This window comes from Mastacembelus armatus, chromosome 17 (genome assembly GCF_900324485.2).
Source record: "Mastacembelus armatus chromosome 17, fMasArm1.2, whole genome shotgun sequence".
Taxonomy (NCBI): Eukaryota; Metazoa; Chordata; class Actinopteri; order Synbranchiformes; family Mastacembelidae; genus Mastacembelus; species Mastacembelus armatus.
In genome coordinates, this window is record NC_046649.1 from 4762972 (window position 1) to 4773979 (window position 11008).

Genomic DNA, 11008 nt, shown 5'->3' on the forward strand with positions numbered 1-11008 from the left:
GAAAAGGTTGTGGCTCTTGCAAGTGGTGAGTGAACAGTATTTGAGAGCCAGAAGCAATGCTGAGGTGAGTGCATGACGAGCTGAAGTACAGTGGTCTAATAACGGGACTATAGAAGAAACCTCCCATTCTGCTACTGTGGAATACCAGCAGTTGTCTGAAGGGGGACGAACCTAAGGAGCCAGCAGATTCTCTGTGACAATGTTTAACTCTGTCTCCAACTGCATGGTGAGTAATAAGATGGTTTTACAAAGCTGTAACTTATTTATTTATTGGTTTATTTTACAAAAGTCTGTTGGTTTCATCAGTTGAGATCACTCCTAGAACACCATTACTAAACAAAGAAGTTTTTATTATTTTATTTATTTATTTATTTTATAGTTCAGTATATTCTCAGATATTGTTAATTAACGTCACAGCCCCGTTTTTCGTTTTGTTTACTGTAGATGTACTAAGCAAAATAAAATGTTTAATTTCAGTCTACAATTTGTGGAGGATCATATATGTCTTAAAGCCCAAGGTCTGACTCTGTATCAGTCTAATACAGTGAGGTACACAGAAAGAGGTAGAAATCTAAGTGTAAGTTAAAACCTGTCATGTCCCACTGGATTAGTATTACCACATGCCGTGTAACCAAAAATAACAGGCAGCATTGTATAGTGTAGAGTATAATGGGAGTTATAGTAATATGTGCTTTTATGTTATTTACCAAGCAAAACTTTATTAGTTTATTTAGAGGTCATATATAGAAATGTCACATGACATCACACAGGAACCGTGCTTACAGGATTTATTTGAGTTACTGTGTGGTTTAAGCATTGGGCTGTATGTCATTCGACATATATTATCACAGTTTTTCCTTCCATGATGTCTTTAGGCAAAGTAGTGAAATGTAGTTATATATTTAAAAACTTGGAATATAAGTTTCTTATTCCCAGAAGACTTTATCAAATGAATCTCACACTGCAATATATATCCTCTACCCTTATGTAACTTATGTCATGACCACCTGCCTATTTGACCAGGATTACCAGTGTGCTCAGTTTAGTGATGTGATGAAGGCCTGATAGATTAGACAATCCTAGAGGAATTTAATTACAGTTTCAACAACTTAGATGTTGTAGATCATGTAAAATCAAAGAGGGAATATAAAGAAGTGTTATTTTGTTTATTAGAGCCTGCTATTAATCAAACTACACATTCAGAAAACATTACAAAGCAAAATATGTGCATTTTTGTTATTGCTTTGGTTTTACACTGCCTAAAAACAGCCCTTTGGAGAAAGAGCTCTAACATGCTGCTGAACTTTAGAAAGGTAACCACAAAGAGCTAGACTTTAGGATAGATAATACTCTGCACTGATTCTACAAACCATCCCTCCCATCATGTTTCATCATGGGGTAAAGGCGATCACTCACAGCTTTGATTGATTGGCAGGGTCACAATCACGCGCAGGTGTGCTGATGGCGCTCTATCATGTGCACGTGCGGAGAGCTGTTGCAGCTCAGCTGTGAGCGCGTGCTGAGGACCAGTCTGCTGATATATAGCGGGTAGGATTTGATAATTGGCCACAGGAAGAAATTAGTTGATTATTTAATTATTTGTTTATTTCCCATGGTCAAACTACTGGCTTCCATAACAAAGTGCAGACCGCTGCAGTCGACGAGGCCCATGGCTTACTGACTGCAGTTTTAATAAAGACACAAAAATGTATACAAAAAGTTTAAGCGACTATTTTGTTTTCCAGAGGTTTAATCTCTGTTGTTGTCATGGAAAGGGGACATTAGCCTACATGGTCGCCCTTGTGTCTTGCACATCAGTGTGGATTTGTTGCTGACAACATGTCGGAAGGAGAAACGCGTCCAGCGGAGGTCGTTTTAACTCAGCTGCAAGGAGGCAATATTTTTGTCGACACAGTAGGTGTTTTCAGTATCACATTTTATCTACTTTTTTCTTAAGAGAAACGCCACTGACGGCCGCGGGGTGAAGTTTTAGGCTGTCACTTCAAAGCTCTGCCACATAGTTAAACCTGAAAAGAAACTTTATAGTTTTACAGAAAACGTTTAAAATGACATTTCACCACCTGACCCACAAACGACACTCGTTAAATTAGATGGAAAATGTTAAGGTTTTTATGGCCCAGTGTTTATAACCAAGCTGTGTTTGGGGTGGCTGTTTTTGACAGATTTCCTCTGGGCCTGATGATATTTTCGAAGAGGACTCGTATTCTCCGTCCTCCCTCTCCTCGTCCTCCTCCTCCTCAGTCCACACTGTAGCTTGTCTGAAGGGGAAAATCCTGTGCACCACCTGTGGGCTGGAGATACTGGACAGATACCTCCTGAAGGTCACACTGACTGATGTCTTTGACAACTAATTATGACAAAAAGTCTCAGCATGTTTCTACTAAGTTCATATTTGGGGACAGTTGTAGTTAGTTATTCTTCTTAATTGAGAAGACTTTGCTTGTAAATATGAGTAATGTTGATCTCAGGGAACAGTTTTTACTGTTAAATTGTTTAGGTCAAATAACGTTTTCACAACTTTAAGCAGTTATGTAAACTGGTTGTTGGACTGCAGTGTCACTTATAAACAAATAATCTTTGGGTAACTATAACTATATACAAGCATATTAGCATAAGTATTATTATCTCATAAGAACAATATGTTGGCTAACTGGTAGGATGATTACTTCTGAGTCCTTCCAGTAAAATAAATGCCTTGTCAGCAACATCTATTACATTTGGTTAAAGGATAGTACTCAATTTTTAAAAAAAAAAAAATTTGTATTCTACTTCAGGTGAACAACTTGTGCTGGCATGTGCGTTGCCTCTCATGCAGTGTGTGCAAGACATCACTGGGGCGACATGTAAGCTGCTACATCAAAGATGAACAGGTTTTCTGCAAACTCGACTACTTCAGGTTGGTCAGACAGTTTTGTTCCAGACAGTGAGGATTTTTTATAAATAAAAAAGTATCCTTTAGATAAGATATGGAGCTGCTTCTACCTCTCCACATTTCCATTTCTTTTTTTTTTCCGTATTGTTGGTGTTTAATTTTATTTGTGCATCCTTGTAATACACATCATATTATGTGCTCATATAATTAAGGAAAATAATGGTGACATGATGGCAGCACAGTGGTGCAGTGGTTAGCACTGCCAAACTCACAGCGCAAAGGTTCTTGATGTGAATCCCGCTCAACCGAAGCCTGTGTGGAGTTTCATTCTGTCCTAGAGGTTGTGTGAGTTTTTTCTGGGTACTTTGGTGTTCTCCCACAGTCCCAACACATGCACGACACATTGAATGATGTGCTAAATTTAAATGAGAAATTCAGTAAAAAAAATGTACCAGAAGGACAGAAAAAAAATTGTATTACACATGTTCTTCAAATGGAAGTGTAAAAAATACTGTGACATAGTGCAGGTCTGCTTTTAAACTTTATTACTCCCTGAAAGGACATTCAGCATCTAATGTTTTCCAAAGTTTCTAATGCATTGTGAACCTGCTCACTGAAGTTAACAGGACTAGTGACTTCAGAGTTGAAGAAGAGGGGCATCATATTAATACAGTCAGCACTGTAATCCAATCCAATAAAATACTGTAGCTCTTTGTCAATCTTCTCCTGGCTTTGCTGAATTATACATTTTCTCAAATAAGTTTATAGACTTAGCTTATGAAACAAAGGTCAGTCATCTGTAACCACAGCTATCTAATCACAGCTCATCCCACCTTATCATAATCAACTCTTTCTTCTCCTACACCACCTGTCCTGTTTCCATTTTTCTTCAGGCGATATGGGACCCGCTGTGCTCGCTGTGGCCGTAATATCCACTCAAATGACTGGGTGCGTCGGGCTAGAGGCAACACCTTCCACCTGGCTTGTTTCTCCTGCACCTCTTGTAAACGCCAGTTGTCCACTGGGGAGGAGTGTGGACTACTCGAGAACAGGGTCTTCTGTCGACCACACTATGACATTATGATAGAAAATATCAAACGGGCTAAAGAAAATGGTGAGTATAAGGATATAGTAAAAAGTTGAGGTAAAGCTAAAAAAGTGACAAAGGGTCAGGTCGCCAGAATCATTAGGAAAACCACTTTCAGGTTGGAGCTATCCTAACTATACAATAAACATGAATAGGGAATATATTACATTTGTCATAGCCCATACGTGTGTCACCTGAAAAGACCTATTGTGTGTCTTACAGAGGTTCTATACAGAAAATAACATCCATCATACAGTCAGATTACACTTGCATAGGAAGCCCCCTGCACATATATACCAAATGAATGAAACAGTTACCGCATTTTATGGATTATATAGTGAAGAGACCTATGTGTCTGTCATTTTGTTGAGTCGCTGACATGAATGAATGAATTTGTTCTTCAATGGCTAATTTAGACTATAATTAGTAGAAATAGAAATGTGACTTATACATGTTTTTTTCTGTTCATCTAGGTCTTTTGCTAAAACTGGCTAATATTCTGGTGCGGCTTATAGTCTGCTTCTAGATGCAGCAATTTTATGGCAACAGTCTCCTTTTTAGTAAAACTGACTTTGCAATTGCCACTCTAACACAAATTGAATGAGGGGAAAAATGCCAAAACACATGGTCCCTGACTTATACAAAATAAGTAGTTCTGTAGGTATACACTTTTGATGTCATTATAGTGCCGACTTGGGGGATGCCATGAGGAAACACCTGAGCTGACACGGGTCCTTCAAGTGAGGGCCCTTGTTAATAAAAGCATGATGATCCTAAGATGTTGTTTGTCTTCTCTTAAAGAACAACCAAAAGTAGATGAAGAGGTGGCAGACAAAGATGATCCCAGCACCACACCAAGACCTGCTAAGAGGGCCAGGACAAGCTTTACTCTTGAGCAGTTACAGGTACCATCAATCACTGTGTGTATGTAGTTATCTACCTGTGAAATAAATAAATTGATAATATGAATTTTCTCCAGTAGCCAGTGCACTTTTCCCAGAGAAAACACTAATGTAAACTTTTATTTGACATCTACTGTTAGAGTATGTATGACCAGAGTACTGCATTTTTATATCAGTAGATCTCAACTCAATATGTATCGACAAAAGATGCAGGTACATTTGTTGAATGAGATTCCAAAATGGACTTAAAAGAAAAATTAATGTTTGATTTACATTTGTCAGATAGAAACATCAAAATTACTGTTAATGTAGGTATGTGAGCGCAGGATGTGTAGTCAGTGTTGGGCATAATGAATGTAGTGATGAAGCAGTATTTAAATTATATTAATAGTAATTAACAAAGTAATAAAGTATTTTATTTTGGATGGTTTGTGTCTACTGTCTCCTGAGGAAGAACAGTCTGCTCTGTCCTTTCTTGAAGAGTGCATCTGTATTGTTTGACCAGTCCAGTTTGTTGTTAATGTGGACTCAAAGGTATTTGTAGGAGTCCAAAATCCTCTCCAAGGATGGAGACCGGGACTTTCTCATCATTATTATTGTTGATGCATCCAATGATTGAAGAGTCATCAGAGAACTTCTGGAAGTGACACGTTCCTGAGTTGTAGCGGAAGTCTGAGATGTAGAGTGTAAACAGAAATGCTGCCAGTACAGTTCCTTGAGGTGCACCGATGCTGCTCATCACCACATCAGATATGCAGCCATTTAAGCGAATAAACTGTGGCCACCCAGTGAGGTAGTCTTTGATCCACTCCACCATGTCTACGGGAACCTCCATATCCTGCATCTTTGCACTTAGCAGGTGGCGCTGAATAGTGTTAAAAGAACTTGAAAAGTCAAAGAATATGACTCTCAGTGTTGCCCTGCCTCTCCAGATGGGAGTATGCTCTGTGCATTAAGAAGATGATGGCATCTTCCACTCCTATGTGTTCCTGATCTGCAAACTGCAGTGGGTCCAGAAATTCAGACACTTGAGACCTCAGGTGTTGCAGGAACAGTCTCTCAAATACTTTCATGACATGTGATGTTAGAGCTACTGGTCTGAAGTCACTAAGGGTACTGGGACGGCCTCTTTTTGGTATTGGGACAATACAGGAAGTTTTCCATAACTGAGGCACCTTTTTGAGCCTCAGAGAGAGGTTGAAGAGTTGCTGAAAAACCTATGCAAGCTGTTCAGCACACACCTTAAGTACTTTGGGACTGATCTCATCTGGTCCTTTTGCTTTGTTGGTCTTTAGTTTGGATAGTTCCTTCTTCACCTGCTCTGTGGCAAAGACTGGGCCTGTGTATTGTGTTGATGAGGAGTCAGATGGTGAGGGCAGGGGAGGAGGTATTGGGGGTGAGGTATACTTCAATGTTGTATGGCTGCTGATCGAGGAGATGGCATCAGTGGGGAGGCAGCATTGGCAGAGATGTTGGGTGGAGGGATGTGAAGAGACCCCAAGGAATCAGCTAAGGTGGTGGAGGGAGGAGCGATGGTGTGTGAGGACACTGGGTCAGAGTAAGAAGCAGAGGTGGTGTCAAATCTATTAAAGAACAGGTTAAGTTCATTAGCAAACTTTGAGTTTCCTTCCACAGCAGTGTGTGACTTCTTATAACCAGTCATTATTTTCATCCCATTGCACACCTCTTTGATATTGTTCTGTCTCAACTTGTGCTCTACTCTGTCTCTATAGAGCTGCTTTGCCTCCCTCAGCTTCCTCTTGAGTTCTTTCTGCACAGCCCGGAGTTCCTCCTTGCCTCTTGCCATGAACGCACTCTTTCTCTTGTTGAGGAGGCCTTTAATGTCTTTATTTATCTATAGCTTATTTTGGGGAAACAATGAACTTTTTTGGATGGAATAACATTGTCCTCACAGAAGTGGATGTAATCTGTGATGCAGTGAGAGATGCCTTTGATGTCCTCACCATGAGCATCCATGAAAAGGTCCCAGTTCGTAACCCTGAAGCACTCCTGCAGGGCCTCCTCAGCATCCTTTGACCAAACCTTCACATACCTCTTGGTAGCCGACTGCTGTCTTACTACAGGCTTGTGTGTTGGTACTAGATATATTAAGTTGTGGTCTGATCCACCAAGTGGGGGTAGGGCACTGGGGTGTTTTGTGTGGAGACCAGCGTGTGGAGACTGTGTAGATGATGTCACATGCAGTCTGTGCTGCAGCTGATGGAGGAATGTAAACAGTCACAACAATGGTGTGTGAAAACTCACGGAGCAGGTAGTATGGCCTTAGTTCAACCACCAACAGCTAAATGTCTGGAGTACAGATACAGTCTTTCACTGTTACATTTCTGGGGTTGCACCATTTGGAGTTAACAAAAACAGCGAGACCACCTCCTCTTTTCTCTTTTCTCAAACTCTGTTTGTCCGCTCACACTAGTGAGAACCCAGGCAGTTCAAGCGAGCTGTCCGGTATATTTTCATTCAGCCAGGTCTCAGTGAAGCAAAGCAAGTTACACTCTCTGTACTCTCGCTGGCTGCTAGCTAAAGCAGAAAGTTCATCCACTTTGTTGCAGAGTGACCTCACATTCCCAAGAATAATTGTTGGGAGAAATGGTTTAAATCTCCTACGTTTTTCTCGATGCTTCACTCCTGCTCTGCAGCCCCTCCTACACCTCCTCAGGTCTTGGGGGATTTCAGGTTTTATACCAAGAAACAGACTTGTTCCCTTGAGAGCTACCAGTTGTTCCCTTATATAGATGCTGCCGTTTCCATAATCTCTACATGTCTCTCCACAGGAATTAGAAGATCCCAACTCATCCACTTTCATCTGTTATCAGAGAGAAAGCATAGATCTTGACTTAACTTGGATTAACAGAAAAGTAAAAATCAGTAAAAATCATCAAAAACTTGCAAAAAGAAAAAAAACAAACAGGAGCTGCTATAACTGGCTGCCACCTAACAGGCACCATTATATTAATGTTTTCAAATGCGAAGTGTAAATGTATAATCTCTGCTGTAAACTTTACTGTTTCTATCTATAGGTAATGCAAACTCAATTTGCTAAAGATAACAACCCAGATGCCCAGACTCTCCAGAAACTGTCAGAGAGGACTGGTCTCAGCCGGAGGGTTATTCAGGTAAAGTAACTGTTACTGCCTCTAGCATTTGGAGCCATAGCAATGAATGGAGGAGTACTCTCCACACAAAGGAGGGCCACTGTCCGGCTTGTTTTCAAACTATTCTTGCCCCATCACTGTAGATTACCTAGATCAGGTATTTTCCACCAATCAGAAACTGGAAGGTTCCAATCCACTTCTCCTGCTACATCCTCTTCTGAGATGGTATCTTCTAACTCCTGATTGACTGAACACACCTGATCCAGGTAATCAGAAGTGGGTAGAGCAGAGATAGTTGGAAAGCAATCAGGAACATGGATTGCCCACCTTACATCAACAAAAACTGAGATTTTTTTCCTATATTAATATTTTTTTCAATAGCAATGTTTTTTTCCAGTACAAAATGCTTCACTAACAATGTTTAATTTTTTAGTTTTCATTTCAGTGTTCTCTCTGTGTTATTATTCAGAGATTAAAAAGTTTAAAATCATTTTGTTCTGCTAATACTGGTAGAGATGCTGAGTAGTGTTCATTGCAGAAATTCTGAGCAGTTTAGTCAGAACAGATGCTCACAGTAGAGTGGAGACTGTTTTCTCCAATAAAACCTTGAGTGGAGCTTTGTCCGAATAGATATTAGACAACTGAGCAGTTTATTTCAAGCTCATTAAAAAAATAAAATAAAATTTGCTTTCCCTGCTGTCAGCACAAAACATCAGCCATGCCCATCTGTCCTCAGTCTTATATCTTGCTATTGCCAGCGTATCTGCATTTCTTCTATTATCAGAGTGATTAGTGTATTTGATGTAAATGTGGTTCTGTATCTGTGCTTGTGTATCTGTGGTTCTGCTTTCTATGTTTTAATTAATGTTTTATTGAGTCCATGTTTCTAATAACATTAATATTCCCCATTTCATTGCTTCAAATGTCTCATATTGTTTGCACAGTGACTTTGCAACATCTAACAACTAACATGTTTACAGCAATGTTTATTATGAGCACTGCCCATGTTAAATAAACCTACATTATCAAAAACAGGATGGATGGATGGACTACAGCTTTGTATGGGGAAGCTTTAAGACTCCAAGTAAAGTCCAGTAATGAGGCTCCAGGATTAGTCAGTGAATATAAATGCAGACAATTAAGATCCCCTTTAGAGGACTCACATCTTTATTACTGACTGTCTTTCTACTTATGCAATGTATAAATTAAACTAGAAGCTATCTGTTTTGCAGGAACCTACCCACTTAGACTAATTATTAGTGTTTTCTCAGAAATGGTCAAGGGTTTCTAAATATATTGAAAGAATAAAATGCCAGGAAGACTCTTTTAAGCAGATGTTTTTTTTTTCCTTTCTTAAATCCCTGTTTCAAACAACAATAATGAATTTTATATTTTGTCTGAATCTCTCTAGACTTTCAGCACGTAAAATTGGGGCATACCACTTGGGGCTAATTATTAATTAAATCTCCTTCCTTCAGGTTTGGTTTCAAAACTGTCGAGCTCGTCAAAAGAAGTACATCAGCCCAAATCCTGCTTCCACATCTGTGATGTCTCTTGCTCCTAGTCAGCTGACTCCAACTTTGATGGAGGAGATGCAATATACAACCTATATCTCCCCTGACCCACCCCTCCTCACAACACTGACTTATATGGATGGTAAGAATACATAACTGTGCTAACCAAGATGTTTTTCATGCAAAAACAACCAATGCCGCTGACTCAGTGTTAACGATCTGAGTCATCTGTATCATATACTGTATCCTCCTGAATTAAACTTTTGAGTTTATTAAAGCTTACCCTTATCCTTATATAGAGCTTTGGAATATTAGCTGTATTGCTGCATGGCATTCAATGCAAGTGGCATATCTGGAGGGATTACATTTTTACTGCAATGAATTTTGTTTATTAAATTGCTAAACTGATGATTTGTTAGAAATCAAGGAGAATTGTTGCAGTAATGTTCAGTGTCCTCTCCTCACTGATGTAAATTAATAATCTTTGTGTATATATGTGTGTGTATATATATATATATATATATATATATATATGTTTTTTTTCTTACTTCCCCAGTCCAAACCTCAGGCCCACTTTTGCTTCAGCCACTCATGTCCAATTCACTGACACAGCTGCCAGTCAGCCATGCCTGAACCTGTCTCCTGAAAACTGAGATTGATGGTTGATGGAAAGATGGAGAGCTATTACTCTTTAATTTCAAAAAACTCATGCAAATATTGGATATGTTTCACTTATGAACTGTAGAATAATAGCAGCTATGTAAGAATTTTTCATTTTCACTATGTAATATGTGATTAGACAACTAAATGAATTTCATTCATTTGCACAGGGATCCACAGATAAGTTGAAAATGTAAAACATTGATTTTTGTAAGACAAAGCTTTTGTTAATATGTATGTGTTATGAATTTCTTTGTATTTAATTTATTTGGAAAATAAGATGAAATGTCACTGTTAAGAAATGATGATTTTTTTTTGGTTACCAGATTTTTTTCTTTTAGGATAACAAAATGTAAATTTTGGCATTTACATTCATTTTGTATAAAGCCTACTACAAAAATTCATGATTGGGTTATATCGCATATTAAAACCACTGGAATTGGTACATTGATGGAGAAATTCTCCTGTTCCTGTATTATTAACACTATAAAGATGTACTTTACACATGTACTGTATATTAAACACTGCCCTCCTGCATTCTCCACTTGCAATGTCTCTTCTTTACCTTTCGGCTGCTCCCTTCAGGGTTCGCCACAGCGAATCACCTGCCTCCATTTAACCCTATCCTCTGTATCCTCCTCACCCACACCAACTATCCTCATGTCCTCCTTCACTACATCCAAGAACCTCCTCTTTGGTCTTCCTCTGGGCCTCCTTCCTGGAAGCTCTAACCTCAGCATCCTTTTACCAATGTGTTCACTGTCCCTCCCTTCATAATCAAGCTCCTTCATACCTTAAAGACCTCATAGTACCATATTATCCCAATAGACCACTTCGCT

General features: G+C 39.1%; 1 protein-coding gene across 1 annotated transcript; it reads left to right on the forward strand.

Moving 5' to 3' along the window:
- The first annotated feature begins 1833 nt into the window (after nt 1-1833).
- LOC113133814 (LIM/homeobox protein Lhx8-like) lies at nt 1834-10142 on the forward strand. The gene is made up of 8 exons (XM_026312733.1): nt 1834-1914; nt 2184-2342; nt 2796-2917; nt 3787-4007; nt 4782-4885; nt 7921-8016; nt 9474-9651; nt 10066-10142. The coding sequence occupies exons 1-8, from the start codon at nt 1840-1842 to the stop codon at nt 10140-10142; spliced, it is 1032 nt and encodes a 343-aa protein (XP_026168518.1). The 5' UTR covers nt 1834-1839.
- Nucleotides 10143-11008: the final 866 nt, after the last annotated feature.

Excerpts from the sequence above, each read along its gene's own strand:
- LOC113133814 (XM_026312733.1), top strand. The coding sequence starts at position 1,840 with ATGTCGGAAGGAGAAACGCGTCCAGCGGAGGTCGTTTTAACTCAGCTG. Across the intron at positions 4,008-4,781 it reads CAAACGGGCTAAAGAAAATG|AACAACCAAAAGTAGATGAA; the intron begins GTGAGTATAAGG and ends CTTCTCTTAAAG. Across the intron at positions 4,886-7,920 it reads TTACTCTTGAGCAGTTACAG|GTAATGCAAACTCAATTTGC; the intron begins GTACCATCAATC and ends TTCTATCTATAG.